At 38.9% G+C, this 19,246-nt stretch overlaps 1 protein-coding gene and 1 long non-coding RNA gene across 2 annotated transcripts in view; one reads left to right on the top strand and one right to left on the bottom strand.

Annotated features, from left to right (window-relative positions):
* Nucleotides 1-19,246, bottom strand: part of LOC123284238 (uncharacterized) — an 84,363-nt gene that overhangs the window by 45,769 nt on the left and 19,348 nt on the right. The window contains exons 5-6 of the long non-coding RNA XR_011501878.1: nt 3,385-3,576; nt 1,917-1,979 (exon numbers count right to left, since the gene is read on the bottom strand). This is a non-coding gene — a long non-coding RNA (uncharacterized lncRNA). The remainder of the gene's footprint in view (nt 1-1,916; nt 1,980-3,384; nt 3,577-19,246) is intronic.
* IL21 (interleukin 21) lies at nt 1,987-12,174 on the top strand. Its single transcript, XM_014845525.3, has 5 exons — nt 1,987-2,616; nt 2,721-2,756; nt 7,247-7,402; nt 9,456-9,533; nt 9,627-12,174. The coding sequence occupies exons 1-5, from the start codon at nt 2,449-2,451 to the stop codon at nt 9,663-9,665; spliced, it is 477 nt and encodes a 158-aa protein (XP_014701011.1). The 5' UTR covers nt 1,987-2,448; the 3' UTR covers nt 9,666-12,174.

Here is a 19,246-nt window from a genome sequence, read left to right as displayed (position 1 = left end):
CATAGTCCTGGAGCAGGACTCTGGAGATCTTGGCGTGCTGGTGGACTGACGGTAGAGAGGGCTGGGAGGTCTCAGCGAGGGCCTAGGGTGTTTAGGGTGGTGGTGTGGCACTCCAGGGCCAGGAGAAGTGATTTCTTTTTAAGCAGTATAAAAGGGTTTCCACCTTTTTACGACCAGTACAGCCACACCCATGTGTTTTGGCTGAACACCAACCTGCCTGTGCTCTTCCTTCAGTGTATCAGATTAGCCTCTCTAGGCTTCTATAAATGCTTCCCTTTGCCCTCATCCACAATCAGCACACAAACCCCCTGGGACTTTATTGTGTGCTGTACTTAGTTCTTTTACTTGGAACGTCTATTTAAGCCTCACCACAGCCCTATACATGTATAAGTATATTCTATACTTATCTTCCTTTTGCAATAACGCACCCAGGGTCATATGTGCTATTAATTGTTAAGGGCCTGGATTTTAACTCAAGCGCTTTGTTTTAGAAATTGAGCTCTTGGGGCCGGCTCCGTGGCGGAGTGGTTAAGTTCGCACGCTCTGCTGCGGCGGCCTGGGGTTTGGATCCTGGGCGCGGACATGGCACTGCTCGTCAGGCCACGTTGAGGCTGCGTCCCACATCCCACAACTAGAAGGACCGGCAACTAAGATATACAACTATGTATCAGGGGGGTTTGGGAAATAAAGCAGAAAAAAAAAAAAAAAGATTGGCAACAGTTGTTAGCCCACGTGCCAATCCTTAAAAAAAAAAAAAAAAAAAGGAAGATTGGAAGAAATTGAGCTCTGTGGTTAGTGTCTCCAATGCCTTTGGACTTGGGGTTGCCACTTGGTACCTCGACATTGCCTGTATTGTCTTTCTACACGCTTTCCTTATCTACCTAAAGAGATGCGAGTCTCCTTGGTTACTCTTTAGGCAGATAACGAAAGCATGTACAAAGACAATGCAGGCAATGTCGAGGTGCCAAGTGGCAACCCCTAGTCCATATGCATTTCCTAGGTTTACACAGAACCCTCCCCTATAGAATTTAGTGGTTATAGGGAGAACTTCTTGATCATAGAGTAAGAATTCTTCTCTATCCTGTACGACCAAACCTGAATACTCTTGAATAGATACTCTAAGATAAAAAGATTACAGTCAACCTTCAAAGCAAATCAAGTCCAAACTCCAATTTATCTTGGCTTCATAATATTCTAGAATAAAGTATGGCTATAAGCATGTAATGAAATAGATGAAGAAACAAATGAATAAATCAAATCTACAGTCAAGAGTTTTATTTGTAAGACCCAACTGACTGTGGTACAAAACTGCTTCTGGCTAAAATATTATATTCCACTTTCTCAAATGGGTAAAGAAGAGTAGAGACGAGAGAAGTAGCAGAGAGCAGGATGATACAGCCACTTCTGGACTTTGAGTCTTTTATTAACCACTATCTGGTCATAGTTAGAAATGTGTTGCACACACCCAGAGGAAATTATGTCTAACAGAAATAAGTAATACTACCCAACGAGAAAAAGAATCATTTATGGGTATTTTTGATTTTGCCGTTTGAAAAACCTTTTGGTTTGGACAGGAATGAGTATTAGCACTTTTCATTCATTTAATTGATGCCTTATGTAGAAGGGATGGACATTAGAGAGTTTTCTTTTTTTAATGAGGGTAGAGTGAGATCTTAATGGGGGGTTGCAATAAATTTCTGCAGAGTCCTTTAGAATCATTTATGATATGTATAAATTAGATTGTAAAGTAAAATGTTAGAAGCCAAGATTAATGTTACCTAAAGATACCTTGGGGAAGAGTTGCAAGCAAATTCCACTTTAAACCCTTTAACCTGATTAAGAACCCCAAATATTCTTGCTAATATGGAAAATACCCCTGATATTTAAAATTTCCTAACAGGTAGCTCTCCTCCTACCTTTATGATGGAATACTGGATGATTTCAGTCAAAAGGCATAGTTATTATCATAAGAAAAAGTCCTGCAAGAAAGCACATGTTGCCACTTTACTCATTATTGAAATGCCCTTATGACTGTCAGAGAGAACAGGTAAGCTGCCAGAGAAGGCAGAGAAAGAGAGATCAAAGTGTTTTTGTTTACTTCTTTGAAGTCTAGTAGTATCTACTGTTTACCATGCCCACTTCTTGATTCATGCTGAAAATTGGAATTCACCCATTTCTCTCTTTTTCCTGTCTAAGATGCAGATGGGGCATATTTCGTTGACTCCATCAATCCCTGCCCCCACGCATTAGCACATGCACACGTATACCTAGCCAGTGGAAAAGAAAAACGAGTTACTCACATTCATCCATTCTACAAAGATTTCCAGGCTGCAATGGGAGGGCTTTACCTCTCCCTGAAGGATGAATAAATAGGTAGCTTTACTGACAACCTGTTCACAGTCAAACTGAAGTGAAAACTGAGACCAAGGTCTTGTTCTACTGGCACTTATGAGATCCAGTCCTGGCAACATGGAGAGGATAGTCATCTGCCTGATGGTCATCTTCTTGGGGACAGTGGCCCATAAATCAAGCTTCCAAGGCCAAGATCGCCTCTTGATTAGAATGCGTCAACTTATAGATATTGTTGATCAGCTGAAAAATTATGTGAATGACTTGGTAAGGCCATACTTGTCACAACAAAATTCAAATAATATTCTTCAATTAATATAAAACGAGCTTTTTGACTTATAAAAAAAAGAACTAATTTTCTTTTGCTCTAGGATCCTGAATTTCTGCCAGCTCCAGAAGATGTAAAGGTAAGACCAGTTGAATTTACTCATGAAATATATTTGATATGTTTTTAAATCCAATTAAGAAAGGCATTAACATGATTATTTAGGAATATACTTAATTTCAATGAATTTGGGGGTTTAATAATTGGTAAAATAGTTATTTCTATTTTGGTCAAATATTCAACAAGCCACCCAATAAAACACTACATACCTTATAAAATATATTTTGATCTCCAAATATCTCTAAGAGTACTCCCAAGGAGTATTGTTGAGACAGAATAACAAAACTAGAAAATAAATCTATACTACGATCAGTTTCTGAACAATGACCAACTAATTACATTTTAAGAGCCCTTGTGCATGAAAGCTCTTGAGCCCTCTTTGTAAGCCTATCTAAGAAAATGAGATACATACCATAAGAAGACGAATTCACCTTTTAAGAACTAGAAAGAAAGAAAGAAAGAAAGAAAGAAAGAAAGAAAGAAAGAAAGAAAGAAAGAAAGAAAGAAAGAAAGAAAAAGAAAGAAAGAAAGAAAGAAAGAAAAAGAAAGAAAAGAAAAGAAAGAAGGAAGGAAAGATAGATTACAGGAACAGCATGAAGGAAAGATAGTGTGAAATCAAGGTCATCCTTTAGAATATAATTCCCATATACCTTGGCCTCAGTGAGTCTTGTCTTTGGCCTTCGGTGAGGTCTTTTGAAAGGATCATTTTCAACAACTCATTCCGTTCTCTTAAGCCATTTAAATCCATTAGATCCAGGAAGAAGAGGCCTAGCATATAGCTCTGGGGTGTTGTGTGCTGATCTTTTCCTTGGTAACTTCAATCTAGTCTTCAGGTTTGGTACCTTGAGGATAACAACGCAATTGGGGAAATGTTTTCATTGTCACAGACTTTTAACTGCATAAATTAGAATTACTATAAAAGTGCTACCAGTAATTAGGGCACTACAAAGAGGGAGACTTAAGAAGATACATCGCAAAGAAAACAATTATCGTAAATGACTATGTGTAAAAATGTAGAAAGTGAATGAGTCACAACTATTGCTTTTCTCTAAAATTCACTCTTAGCTCTGAACCTAACCACTCTCATTTACTAGGTCCTTTTCTAATAAGCAGCATCTAAAATGAAAGTAGCACATTCAGCTTATTGGAAAGACTTTTCTAATAAGTAAGAATATTTCTTAATCAATGTCTTAATTATCAAAACATATTTTCAGCATCTCACATCCTTGTTTAACAGCATCCTTGTTTAATTGCTCTGGTTAGAGTCCTTTCTGGAGTTTCCTAGCTGCAGTCTATAACTTGCAAAATAAGAAATAAGAAAGATACTCCATTCTCCAACTCAAGTTGATTCAGTGGGTACTTCCCTTATATGCTTTGTTAAAGCGACATTTTTTTATCTTACATCATAATGAGAAGACTTTGTCTCAGTGACACTGTATCTACCTGATAATCTCATCAAGCAATGCTGGCTATGATACAAGTGAGTAATGGTATAACTAAGATCCTTATGGCAGGCAAACTCAGGATATAGTGTTATATAAATAGGGTTATATCAAGTTTTTCAGGGCTAGCATCAAAGCAGGGGCTATAAGAGATTTTAAAAGATTAAAAAGTTTAATGAAAATAAATTCATTTAAATGTTGCATATAAATGTTGATATGTAGTGATTATCCAAGATCTCTAATTGGCCTCTCCAGGCATCTTTCTCTCTCTTTCTAATTATATAAACAGTGGTACTTAACTGGTGGTGGTTTGGCTCCCCGAGAACATTTGGCATTGTCTGGAAACATTTTTGGTTGTCACAATTGTGTGTGTGTGGGTGGTTTCTACTAGCGTCTAGTAGGTAGAGGCCAGGGATGCTACTAAAGATTCTGGAACGCACAGGACAGCCCAGAAAACAAAGAATTATCCAGCCTCAAATGTCAATAATGCCACTGTTGAGAAACCCTGATATAAACCTAATTTGTGTATAGGACAAAGGTAATTTTGTCCAGTTAGCCAGACTTCCTAGTGAGAATGGCCAGAGCTTTCTTTGCATACACACACACACACACACACACACACACAATGAATAAGTAGGTTAAAGTAAGCTGTAAGAAAGCAAATATTTTCAAATATTCAATTGCAAAACAACAAAGGGAAGTGTGCTTCCTTGCAAAAGCAGCACTCGATTGTTCTCTGGCTGAAGAGAGGAGTGGTTTGTTACTTTTGCTTTTGACTTCCTTTCTGCTCCCTCTATTCTGCAAAACTAGTGTAGGACAGATAAGTCCTCAGATTTTCATGTGTTAAAGGATGAAGAAAACAAAGCCAGGCCCTCAGAGTCTGCTGTCAAAGGCACAGCAAAGGAGAGCAATGGTTAAGCTCCCAGATGGTGGTGCTAGACATGAACTTGGGGTCATCCAGTAAACCCCATGAGTGACAGGGCACCTGTGGCTGCCTGAATCAAGATTAATTTCTCCACTCCCCTTCTCAACACATTCTTAAATCAGTTAGCGGGACAGCTCCTCCACTTCTTTTCCTCTTTGAGGCTGCCTTTGATATGCATATGAAGTCAAATCCAGCAGTTCTTTGTCCTGGACCACACACTGCCAGGGACAGCCCCGCTGCTTGCAGGAAGCACAAAACAAAATACCGTTGTCTATCAGCACAGGTGAACAAGTAAGGGCAGGAGAAAGAGCACAGCCCCAGCAGTGTGGGCATCAGTGTCCAGATGCCATTCAGAGCCTTTTGGAAGGGCTTTCTCAGGTGTAAACTTGTCTCGACTATTCCTGGCAATATCGTCTCAAGGGAGCTCATTCGGTAGGGCCCCTGTACTTCTTTGGAACCTAATTTTCTTTCAACATGCACGGGTAAATGTTAACTCAGCAAAATGGGCCTCTGTGAGAAATGTTGGTTTCTCAGATCATCACGGATGAAACAGTTAGTGTTTTCAGTTTCAGCTGGAAAATTTACCTCTTTAAATATGAATATTATTTTTTTCCAGTAAGTTAAGCCGGTTGTGGTCAAAAAGAAGAGAAAAGAAAAAACTTCAACAAACATGAACATGTGGTTTTCAAGGAAAAAAAAAGTGCTATAATTAACATTTATAAATAGTTTCTATTAAATAAGCATTTTGGCAAACATATGGAAAGGACACTACCTTGCCCTTATGAGAGGCAAGCTGCTCTGATAGAAGGAAACCAGATAAGCTGGTTCTCGGCTTGTGGCAAAGTATGCAAAGCAAGCCCGATGGGGCTGTGTCTTAAAGATGCAAGTTATTAATCAACATTCATATTGGGTAAGCATATGGGTTGGAAAATGCAAAGCAGGCCAGATGCTATTTTCAGCTGATTGTCCATGAGAAGACTCATAATAGCGTTAAATATGGGACTGCCCTCGTAGGAATTGAGAGAGACTGAGGCTTCTGGTTATATTGTAGTGGCTTCCATATATATTAATGAAATGAAAATATAGCAATTTTGCGGGGCATGGGGAGGTGTAGCATTGTATACACACAATTGCTGAGAGAAAAAAGTAACTTGGATACAAGCTCTTGGATCGGCATTAAAATGTTCTCATTGGTCAGTATAAATTTTGTTCTTCCAATAAATTCCATTTCACTTTCCATTTGATTTCTAAGATTTTGACTTGTTCACTAGTCACTAGTTATTTGACCAAAACCAGAGACAAGTTTTTGATCGTTGTTCTGTCCACTTCTCTATTCTCTGAGACACTACTTTTACTTTCTAAGGAACAGTCTTCCCTCCCATTGGTTGGGCAAGTCTCAAATTCTGTTCCTTGACTGTTTGGTTCAGGCAGAACCCTACCCTAGCTGACCTGAGACTGTGAACAGGATTTCAGAATACTCATGCGTGCTCTATGGCAGGTGTATTGAATATTAGATGTGGAATATGCCATCAGAGGTAGGTACCACTTCCTTTCCCCGGAGGAGGGGCTTTACTCATTTACTTCATTTGTTGACTCTACAAATATTTATTGAGTATTCACTAGCAACAAGTCAGGTATTGTGCAGGATAAGATGCTGCTCAAGACATGTCACTGTTAGATACTCCTATGTCCACTGTAGAGAGAAACAAAAACAAATGAAGATGCTTGATCAGACTATAGCATAACTCACCCCAAGCTGCCACCAGTCACAGTGTTACTTTTAGAGTCTCATAACTCAGAAAATGTGTTCTAACACCAAACTAACTCTCCTGTATGGAACACAAAAGTCCTGCCCAGCACCCAGACTCAAAAAGGCATTAGGAATAAAGAACTGTGGAAAAGCGAGGCTCCCTGCTCTTGTCTGTGAGGCGAGGAAATGTCCTCTCTTCCCTAACACAAGGGGGAATTTTAATTGTAGGAGACTCTTAGCCCAAAGATTAAGTAGGATATGAAATCATTCCTCACTTCTCTACTGAAATGAATGTGATCCAAGATGCTGTAGTAGAAGAAAAAAGGGATTGGGAGGGTCATTTTTACTTTCTGAATAACTTTTGTTAACATATATACAAATTACTTCTCTTTCAGAGACACTGTGAGCAGTCGGCTTTTTCATGTTTTCAGAAGGTTCAACTAAAGTCAGCAAATGCAGGAGACAACGAAAAGAAAATCAATGTATTAATTAAACAGCTGAAGAGGAAACTACCTCCCACAAATGCAGAGAGAAGACAGAAACACAGACCAGTAAGATTGTCATTGTCATCTATCTATTACATTACACACACACACACACACGCACACTCTTGTAGCCAGACCCTCCAGTGCCTTCCTTCCAGTCAGACCTTATCATAGATAGTGTGTTTTGAGAAGTTGAAGTCATCTCTTCTATGTCTACAGACTTCAAAGTGCCCAGAAAACCAATTAGAATTTACTAACAGTCCCTGGTAGCTGGAATAAGTTAATATAGCTTCCCAAGGTAAGAAGTCATTAGATAGAGAATCTAGTTACAACTTAAGAGTTAAAAAGTATTTTCTCTCATCATAGGTGACATGTAACTTATACTCTTACTAACAGAAGAGAGATCTTACTTTTCCTGCAAGAAAAAAGACAGCCTACAAGAGACCAGGATAAATCTCAGACTTTGCCTTCCTGTCTCAAGGAATATTACACTCACAGAGTCAGTACTACATTTAAATAACTAGGCCCCATTATTTGGCTGGGGAATTTTAATAGTCCCTAGTTTGGGAGGGTCCTGAGACCCTCTTGTATAGCTCTCCTATGCTAACTCATAAGCAATGCTGATGCTCTCCTCAGTAATTCAAGCATTAAGAGAAACCAGTGGATAAACACATAAGATAAGTTACTCGAAACTTTTTATCAGTTCTCTCTCCTCCAAGTAATTTCACGTATGATTCAAATGAAATCTTAATTATATTGTCAAAATGATTTTTATTTCCTGTGATTGCTTGGCCAGGTTGCAATGTGAAATATATCCCTCTAAAACTTTCCTCAGAAACAAAGAAGCTGAGCATCCTGTTGAAACCCAATATCAAAGACTTATGGAATGGGAGTGCTGGCACTGGCCTTAGAACTATCCAGTTAAGCATTTTCAGTTGATAGATGAGAAAGTGAGACCAAAGAGGTTAAGTGACTTGTCCCAAGCCCCACAAATAGTAAGTGCCAGAATGAGATCTAGAACTTATATCTTCCACCTGTTAGTCAAATGCTCTCACCACAACATCAAACTGGCTTTAGAGATGCTAAATACCAAGCAATGGCCTGGTGTTGGTCTCTCAACAGGAATAAGGATAAAGAACATAAACTAACAATTTTTTTTAAAAAAGAAATATAAATGGGCATTACATATATGAAAAATTGTTCAATCTCCCTATAATTTCAAGTTAAAAGAAGGAAATTCTATTTTTTCCAATTAAAATTTTAACAATACCCAATAATGGTAAGAATGCTCCATATAAATAGAGATAAAACTTCTTTACAATGTATATCAAAAGCCTAAAAAATGTTTATCCCTTTAATTTAGTAACTCTACTTTTAGAAATTTATCAAATAAAATAAACAAAGATGCACATGAAAAACTATTCAGAGATATTCTTTGCAGCATTGCATACAATAGTGAAGTCAGAAGCAATCTATGTGTCCAAAAATAGTAATAGTTTGATCCTGTGTTGGAATATAAAGTAAGCATTATGTGTCATATTTTTGAAGAATATTTAGGGGCCGGCCTGGTGGTGCAGCGGTTAAGTTTGCACTGTTCCGCTTCTCAGCAGCCCGGGGTTTGCCGGTTCAGATCCCGGGCGCGGACATGGCACCGCTTGGCAAGCCATGCTGTGGTAGGCGTCCCACGTATAAAGTGGAGGAAGATGGGCATGGATGTTAGCTCAGGGCCAGGCTTCCTCAGCAAAAAGAGGAGGACTGGCAGTAGTTAGCTCAGGGCTAATTTTACTCAAAAAAAAAAAAAAAAGAATATTTAACATGTAGGAAATGTTTGTGATATGTTAAATGTAAAAAAAGCAAATTATCTACCAGTGAAAATAACATAAATGCAAAGAAAAAAATTACCAGGAGGATATACATCAAAACATTGCAGTAATCTCTGAGGATGGGATTATAAGTGATTTTTCCCAATGCTATTTTCTGAACGATTTTATGTATTTCCAAAATTTTTTCGGTGAACATGACTTGTGTCTCCAATTGGAAAAAACAAATTTAAAATGAACATTTTATTAAATAGGAAAAAAGTTTTAAAGAAGAATGTTACTTTTTCATTGATTTCTAGACATGCCCTTCATGTGATTCTTATGAGAAAAAACCACTCAAAGAATTCCTAGAAAGACTGAAATCACTCATCCAAAAGGTATCTAACTTAAATTATATTTGATTTTCTATTTCATCTTCATCTGTCTAGACTGCTTATGTTTAAGTTACTCATGGAATACTGTTTCCACAGATGATTCATCAGCATCTCTCTAGAACACATGGAATATGAAGATTCCTGAGGATCTCACTTGAAGCTGGACACTATATTACACACTCTAACATAGCAGGGAAACTCACTTCTTGGTATTCCAAATGAAGGAGGACAATATATTAGTGATGGGGAACAGAACTCAGATAAGTGTTCCAAGTCAGGACTATTTCCCCCAAATTGCTATGCAACACTTCAGTTTGATTCACATGCTCTGCGTTTGGTCAACTTGAAAAAACTTCCTACTCAATTAGAGTCTAATTTCCTCTGTTATGGATTTCTATGACTTCTAAAGTTTTTATTTTATCTTACTGCCCAACTATAACATTTCTTGGTTGGGGGAAAAGCTCAAAAATTTGAACCCAAAATAACAATTTTGGATTTATTGATCTTATATTAGCCTTGATCTTGATTACTACAAGAATGAGGTCTCTGACAGTCATAACTTAAAACTTATATACCTTTATTCAAGCTGAGAAATATAGAAGCATAGGATCAAAATGAAAAGTTGAAGTCTTTTTCTTTTAAGGAAATGAAAACTGAGAGTTTAAAATGTATATCTGAAGAGTTTACTTTTTATCTCAGAAAGTCTAACATATAAATATATATTTTATTTATGTACCGAGGGATAGCTTTGCCAGATGGCTACAAAACAGTCTTGCTTCTTTATTGGGATTTATGAAAATATTTAAATACTATAGGTATGAATGTATTTATGGAATAGACTCTTTTAGCCTTTTTGTCTTTACATGAGTTTAATGGTACCTTTCCCAACTCAAGTTCCCTTATAAGCTAACACTTTAACCTTGTGGAAATGGCAATTAAAATCTATACAGGGACATACATCAGATGGTCTTCTGGAACCAAATGAGTTTTTAAAAAGTCTCGTAGCTCTCCCCAAATTATTATGATTGTATGAGAGCGAGCTAAAGATCCCAAATGTTTGTTTCCTTCTTTCTTTCTTCCTTTCTTCTTTTTAAAATGACAGACTCTTTGTGTTTGCATGCTTTGCATACGGCAAATTCAATCACCTATATAAAATCAAAATCAGGAGACAAATCAAGAGGGTAGGACTCCTGTCCTAATAGAAAACAGACTTTTGCATAAACATCCCAATCTTTTAATCATGGGTAGTAAAAACAAGCAATCTGCTCTAACTGCCATTTCATATCAACTCCAGCAGTTTATTTAAATATGAAGTTAAAAACTCTAGAAAAATAAATTTTTCACTAGAATGCTATAAGCTATTTGAGAATCTCTTATTGTTAAAAATGGCTGTGAGTGTGCAAGAGGATGTTGTATGGGAAATGCTTTATGCTCTGAGAAGAAAAATTATCTACTTGAAAGTATTCTAAAAACAAGTACAGGTTAATTTACAGTCCTAAAAGGTATATTAGGAATTAATTATCTCATCAAATCTCAATGAAATGCTTTATCATTAGAAACAAGGTACTCTGTTTTAAAATTTGGAAATGTTATTATAAAGCAATCATGTAAATATGTGCATAATAATGATAATATGCATCTAAAGCCTGCCTAAGTGTCAAATTGTGCCAGGCCAGGGTGTGGGGATGAAAGTGGAAGGCAAGCACAAAGTCGACTTGGGGAAGCTGGAGTCTTTATTTCTTGTTTCTGGCTTTAGTGTTGTTGACTTCTGTGACACTGTGATTTTATATTTAAAATAATATATTTATTTTGGTGTGTTTACTGTTAAAAATCTCTGTTCTAATCCTTTGGACCAGAGATTCTACCTTAAAAGTAAAAATAATTTAATGGAGTGTTGGCTAAGAGCTTTCACTAAACTGAGTTTAAAGACTTGGGTAAAGATCCTAGGAGCATCCCAAGAAAAGCAATGCATCAGAATAAACAAAATGAAGAAGTGAGACTTGAACAGCTCCATCTTACTGCTCTGTGTTCAAGACTTAGCCAGCCCTCAAAAGGGATAGAAGGCTAACCCATGAACATTACTGTTCACTTACGGATGGTAATACAGCAGACCTGAAATCTGGCTGGCTGTCAAATTGTGGTCACTTGCTTACATTTTTTGGGTTTCCATTTCCTTATCTGTACAATGAGGGTGTTGGACTTAACCTCCAAGGTCTATTTTGCCTTTTTTAAAGCTTTATGCGTCTATGAGTCTCTAAAGTTCTAGATGCTCTTATAGGAATATCTGACCATACTTCCAAGTAAAACTTTCTACTGAATCTGATGTTCGGTTGCTCAACATTATCTCAATAGTATTTGTAGTAACACTCACTGCAGGAACAAGGAAAATGTTCCAAAAAAAAAAAAAAAAAAAAGGAAGGAAGGAAGGAAGGAAAACATTGCTGTAGGTTATGAGAGTTCAGGGAAAATTAATCATGATTTTTACTATTTTAGCTGAAAGTGCCTCCTTTGGACACGTATAAAATTGTAGCATTATTTTATATTATTGCTCTGTTGTATTTACATTTGCATCTGAGAATTTAGTTTTAATATGAACTATGTACTTTATAACTTAATGATTATTTATTATATATTTGGTTTTAAATGTTTATGTTTATGGCTTTTTATTTAAGACCTGATCTTATTAAATACTACCCAGTCAGTATAACTGTCTTTTGTGATTCCCTGGAAACCCTTAATTCAATAGTCTTAGCAGAAAATAAAGGATGATCCTTAGTTTCTGGGAGCATATAGTTTTTACATGTACATGCTAATGATGACCCTTCTCCTTACATACTTTCACTGAAAGGGAACTTTCCACTTCTTGTCCCTCAAGGATACCACTTCCTTTGCAACCCTCCCAAATGTATATCAGGTCCGGGAGGAGTTGAGGATTTCCTTCCTAATGCCCATTACATGTACACTTTTGTGCAAAACTCTTTGCTGCTTTGAAATTTACCCCATCTAGCTTTTTTGTTCTCTCACTTCTTATTGATGATTGTCATCTCCTGAACATTCTTCCATGTTCATTGAAGACTTACGCATGTTCTTTTCCTTGAAGCCAACTTCTGCCATCATCCTGGGTGACGGCAGTGCCCATGAGGAGGATTCTACCAACACTGTAGCTTCCCAGAACCTTGACTGCCTCAGTTCCAAACACCTGCATCTTTTACCCCATCATCAGCCCACTCCCATGACCATGCACCAGACTTCATCACCTGGAACCTTGGTCTGTCTGAAATCTTTACATATATAAAACCATCACCTGCTAGTCTCTTAGTTCCCAAACTGCCCTACTTCTACTACATCTGTCCCAAGACCTCATCACAACGACCAGGCTTTTGCTCCTCCCCATTATTAGTTTCCCTCCCTCCCCCACTGAGCATGGGCCCCTGATCCATCCCTTGAACTTCAGACTCAGCAGAATACATAATCTTATTCTTCTTGAGTACCTGCCTACTAACTCTCTATGTAGGTGCTCTGTCTTGTTCCCCTAATCCAGCTTCAGACACTGGCTCTGGCCCCTTACCTTTCGGGACCCTTTCAAAATCCCCAATTTGGCTTACTGATGTCATTTTCTCACTTCACTCTCAGCTCTAAACACTCACCTGCCTTCAACAGGTGCCTCCATCTACTCCAGTTCTCCACCTACAGGTTAGTCTGGGCATGACCTTGTCTCATGTGTAGAGAGATTTGGGTATTCACAGTCAAACTCATTGAAAGAGTAGTCTATACATGTGTCCACACTCCCTTACCTCCTATTCACTTACCAAACTACTATAATCTGATTTCTACCCATCCTACACCCCATCACCGTTATCATTAAAATTGCCCTTTCTCTGGGCAACAATGAACTCTAAATTGCCCAACTCAAAAATGTCTAAGTCCTTATCCTACTAGATTTTATCATGGCTTTTGCTACCTTTGATCATGCCTCTCTTTCCCTTCTTTGATTTTGGTGGCTGTTCTTTCCCCTGGTTTCTTGTCTTATCTCTCTAACCATACATTCTTGGTGTCAGTGGTTGGTTTACTTTCCTCTATCCTACCCTTAGAAATTGATGTTCCTGAGGATTCTGTCCTTGGCTGCGTTTTCACTTTAAACCTTTTCCCTGAACAGTTGAATGAGTTCCTGTTGTTTTAAACACCCGCCTATATGTTGTTGACTCCCAAATCTATAGGTACAGGCTAGACTTCTCTGCTAAATCTCAGGTCCATACATCCAACTTCTCCCTGGAGATTTCCATCGTGATCTCCCAGGCCCTTCACTTCAACACGTCAAAACTGATCTCATCACTTTTTCCCACCTCCTCTACTTTCCAGTGTTCCTTAATCTTAATTGATGGAAATGCATCTCCCAGACTCTGCTTTCTCTCTCATACACTATAACCAGTTTGTCACTGAGCTTTGGTATTTCTATCTCTAAAATCCACTCTTTCTTTTCTACTTCCTCTGCCATCACCTTAATTCAGGCTCTCAGCAATGGTTTCAATAACTTTTGATTGGGTTTCTAGCCTCTTGCCTTCTCCTCTTTCCAATCTACCTCCACATGGCCACCAGAGTGATATTTTCTAAAACTTAAGTCTGATCACAACTTTCCCTTATTTAAAACCTTGCACTGGCGCTCCTTTGGAATAAAGCCCAGACCCGAAGCAGGGCATGTAAAACCTTTTATCATCTGCTCCACTCAGCTCCCAGCCTCTCTTCACCTTGAACTTCACATCCCAGCCAATCCAATCTTCTTCTAGTTCCCTAGACACACCATGTTGTTTCATTCCTCTATGCCTTTGTACTTGCAGTGATGGCTCCCTGGAATATTACTCCTCTACCCCCTCTGTAACATCCAGAAAAATCCTCATTCATCCATCAACATTCAACTTAGTCATCACTTCCTCTAGAAGGATTTTCATCACCATCTTACTCTATCTCTGTGACAGTGTTAAGCTCTCCCCTCTTTCAGATGTTGAGCATACTTTGCTTATTAGACTTAAGGCGGTGTATACAAATTTATTGATTTGTATGTGTTTCCCTTTCCAGGACATCAGCCCCTTGGGAGAAGGAACGCATCTTGCTAGCCTAGTGCCTCATATACAGTAAATAGCATATAGTAGAAAACAAACGTTTGCAAAATTGAATTGAACTAAACACAAAATACATGATTATGCATTGAAATTTTTCTTGACATCTCTCTCTTACATGTTGAATCCAATTATCACCAAAGCCAGTGATAACTGCCAACTGTTTTCAAAATATCTCTAGATCCAACTACTTGTCACCATCTCCAGCTTCCACTTTGCTCGAGGCCACCACAACCTCTCACTCAGATGATTGCAATACCTTCCTAAATAGTTTTCTTGCTTTTGTCCTTGCCCCTCACCAAAGTCTATTTGCAACAAAGCAAGCTGAATGAGCCTTTAAAAAACTGCTCAGAATATGTCACCCCTCAGCTTAAAACCTTCCAATGGCTCCCATCTCATTCAGGATAAAGCCTGAGAGCTATAACAAGGGCCACATGGTCGCATCCCCTCTACCTCTCACTTCTCTAACCTCATTTCATTCAACTCCAGCCACACTGGCACTCTTTCCTTTTTCTAATACTCCAGGAACACTCCCACCTAAGGCACTTGCACTTTCTGTTCCTTCCATTTGGAAGGCTCTCCTGCCAAATGTCCACGTGATCCATTGCTTCACCTTCTTCATGTCCAGGCTCAACTGTTGTCTTCTCCACAGGGACTTCTTTGACTACCACTGTATTTTAAATTGTAAACCACCCCCAAACACCTTTGCTTTATTTTTCTCCATAGCACTTACCACCCTGAACATATGTATTTTAATAATTTGTATGTTTATTGTATCTGCCCCTGCTAGAAAGCTCAATGTGGACAGAGATTGGGTCTGTTTTGTTCACTGCTGTATATATGGCAAATAGAACAATGCCTTGAACATAGAAAGAACTCATTAAATATTTGTAGAAGGAACTGGTAGTTTCTGAAATGATATGTACTATGAAATTATGAATATATTAATGTACTTTTTCTAAGTCATTTCCTTCTTGCAATGATTTAATTCTCTATGAGGCCCTAAAAACAAAGATAGCACCCAAAAGATGTGCTTGCTCTTTATAACACAAAGATAATTTGGGGGATGTTTTACATAGGATTTTATTGTTGTTAGTGCTGTTAAGTCCATTCCAGCTCCTAGCACCCCCATGTACAGCAGCCAGAACACTAGTCAGTCTTTTCGTGCCATCCTCTCACCTTCCAGTGCCATGTCAGCCAATGCTCTGCTGCTATTCATAGAGTTTTCATGGCTAAATTTTTTGAAAGTGGGTGGCCAGGTCCTTCTTCCCAGTCTGTTTTAGTCTGGAAGCTCCACTGAAACCTGTCCACCATGGGTGACCCTGCTTGTATTTGAAATACTGGTGGCATAGCTTTCAGCATCAGAACAACACACAGCCACCACAGTATGACAATAGACACAGGGGCGATGTGGTTCCCTGACCAGGCAATGAACCTGGGCTGTGACAGTGAGACTGCTGAATCTTAACTAGACCACCAGGGCTGGCTTTAGATAGGAGGAATTATTTGTTTAAAAAAGGAATAACAGATTCTGGAATAGTCATATAATAGAATTCAATACTGAGTAAATGAACAGTAGCTAGCCACATGGCTGAATTTCAGAAACATAACGTTGAACAAAAGATGCTAGACACAAAAGAATACCTATCTTATGATTCCATTTACGTAAAGTTCCAAAACAGGCAAAACTAATAGATAGTATTAGAAGGCCAATGGTAGCTATCCGTGGGGAGGAGAACGGAGCATACCCATTGAGAGAGAACACGAAGGGTGCTTCCAGGGTCCTAGTACTGCTATATTTCTTGACCCAGGAGGAAGTTTTTATTGACATGATTTATACCATTTTTGCTATGCTAAAATTCAATAAAAAGTTAGAAATGAGAGAAAAAGGTGTTTTAAAGAGATCCTCTCTATCAGATGAATGATACATGGCACTCCTAGAAATGCAAAAGTTGGAGGAGACTATAGAGCAGGAAAACAGTTGGCTGAGTGATAACAGAGAGGAGAGGGAAAGAATAACCCAGCAGTTGCCTCAAAGGGAGATTCTAGGTTGTCCAATAACAACTTTAAAATTATCTTTTTAAACTAGCTCTGATTATGCTACCACCTTCCCATTAGGCTGAGAGATCGTCAATTTGGAGAATAAAAGTTTGTGTTGCTGTGGGGCTGGCCCCGTGGCCGAGTGGTTAAGTTCGCGCGCTCCGCTGCAGGCGGCCCAGTGTTTCGTTGGTTCGAATCCTGGGCGCGGACATGGCACTGCTCATCAAGCCACGCTGAGGCAGCGTCCCATATGCCACAACTAGAAGGACCCACAACGAAGAATATACAACTATGTACTGGGGGGCTTTGGGGAGAAAAAGGAAAAAAATAAAATCTTTAAAAAAAAAAAAAAAGTTTGTGTTGCTGTGTGTTTATCCCCTATAATCTTAATTCAAGCAATTTCCCAAATCTAACTTACAAAAGAAAACAGAAAGAATAAGAGAGAGAGAGAGAAAGAATTAAAAACAGTAAGTATCCTTGGTTGGGTTTTCCCAGAAGTAGAACTTGAGTCAAAGATTCCAGCGCAAGTGATTTACTAAGGAAATGCTCCCAGAGAAACTAGGAAGGGAGTGGGGCAAGCAGGATTGGGAAGGGAAATCCTGGCTGGGTGTAAATTAAGGTGAAGCCCCAGATCAACCTGATCCTGCAGGGTGCCCTGGAGCTTAAATTACATTAGTTCTGCCTGGAGGCAAAGGGACTGGGCTTTTGTACTCCCACAATGACCCTTATGTCTGTGGAATTTCAGGACACAGGTGAGGCTGCTCCAGTGCCTGAAGGCCATCCTCTGAGTGTCCCAAGGATAAGCTGTCACCAAAGTGCACAAATGGGATGGGCACATAGACCCAATGAAAAGGATCCAAGGGCATCCGAACAGACACCAACTGTGCTTGCTACAGTAAGAGTGATCGTTTTTTTTCTTTTAAAAGTTTATTTTTTGGGGCTGGCCCCGGGGCATAGTGGTTAAGTTTGTATGCTCCACTTTGGTGGCCTGGGTTCACAGGTTTGGATCCCAGGCATGGACCTATACCACTCATCAGCCATGCTGTGGCAGCAACCCACATACAAAGTGGAGGAAGATTGGCACAGATGTTAGCTCAGGGCTAATCTTCCTCAAGCAAAAAAAAAAAAAAAAAAAAAAGAGGATGATTGGCAACAGATGTTAGCTCAGGGCAAATCTTCCTCAGCAAAAAAGAAAAAAGTTTATTTTTAAAATAAGAAGAAGGCTTAGAGCAAAGATTAATTTTATTATCAAAATGGAGGTAGGAAAGTTAGGATATATTTATTCATAGGCAATTACATATATATATTATATATATTTTATATAGATTACCTCCTCTTTGGGGGCTACAATTTAATTCTCAAAAGCCCACTCAACCTAAAGGAACCCAGTTTTGGAGATAAATATATTTGCAGCACAAAGACTGAGTGCTCAAGTGTAAGAATACTGATGTGCACCCCAAGTCATACATACCAGGAGACCTTCTACCCCTCCTCACCAACCCACTCCTACCCCAGAGCAGCCATCACTCCCACACCACCAACAGAAGAGATTTTCCCTGATACAGACATTCATATTCTTAGAATATAGGGCAGTTGATGGATTCCAAGCTTCTAGTAAGCCTCTCCCTTTCTTGTTTGACTCAGTCGGAACCAACCATTCCTTGGAGGGTCCCTGAGAAAAATGCCATTGTGAATGGAATTAAAACATTTATATCTGTTGATTGATAAATCGATCCTGAAAAGAAAGAAGAGTTTAGAGCTGGTCATTCTGAGGATGGCAAAGAAGGGAAGGGTGTGGCCAGAGTGGAAACAGAATCATCCACAAAATGGTGGGTGGGGAAGTGTTGTCTGGCAAATCTTTTCCAATATGCTAAGAGTCCATGATGAAGAGAACTAAACAGCCTTAGAATTCGAAGTAGAGGTTCCATGATACAATTTTTGCTCTAAAGTTACTACTGGTGGGTCAAAACTTGTTAAATGACTTGTGTTGTGTGTCCATGAGGAATATAGTCATGGTGGGTCACAGGGAACATTTCCTACTTGCCCTTATTATTATCAGCACCTCTTAATATCCCAACAGAAGCTTTTCACTGAATATGTCCTCTTAAAAGATAGTTTTTAAAGGAGAGGTCATGCTGCCACCTATTGAAACAATGCAAATACATCCAGACACCCAAATTCTAAAACGTCAGGACCTTGTCACCCCACACCTAGCAGAAAGCAATGGTATAAACTTTAAAAGATTTTCTCAGCTCTTTCAGTCCTGGACTTTACAAAGATATCCACTACTGAGATCATTTCTGAAAGCAGCTTCAGGACCAGGAAAATCATTTCTCCTTGGACCTACAGAAGTCAGTGTGAACAAGAACAGGAGTGTTTGAAACCTCCCCTGGTACTGTTAGCTGCTGTCCTGCTCACACAGGAGCAGCTGAGAGGGCATTTCACAGGAACCTTAAACAGGCAAAATACCCGGCCCGCGGCTCCTGCTAGAGTGACCCTAATCTAGCTGGGACCCTTTTTAGGAGTTCTTTAACCAGGACATTGTTAGCTTTTACCCTTCAT

The sequence above is a fragment of the Equus asinus genome, chromosome 3, assembly GCF_041296235.1.
Source record: "Equus asinus isolate D_3611 breed Donkey chromosome 3, EquAss-T2T_v2, whole genome shotgun sequence".
NCBI lineage: Eukaryota > Metazoa > Chordata > Mammalia > Perissodactyla > Equidae > Equus > Equus asinus.
The sequence above is the reverse complement of the archived record's forward strand: the minus strand, read 5'-3'. Positions and strand labels throughout refer to the sequence as shown.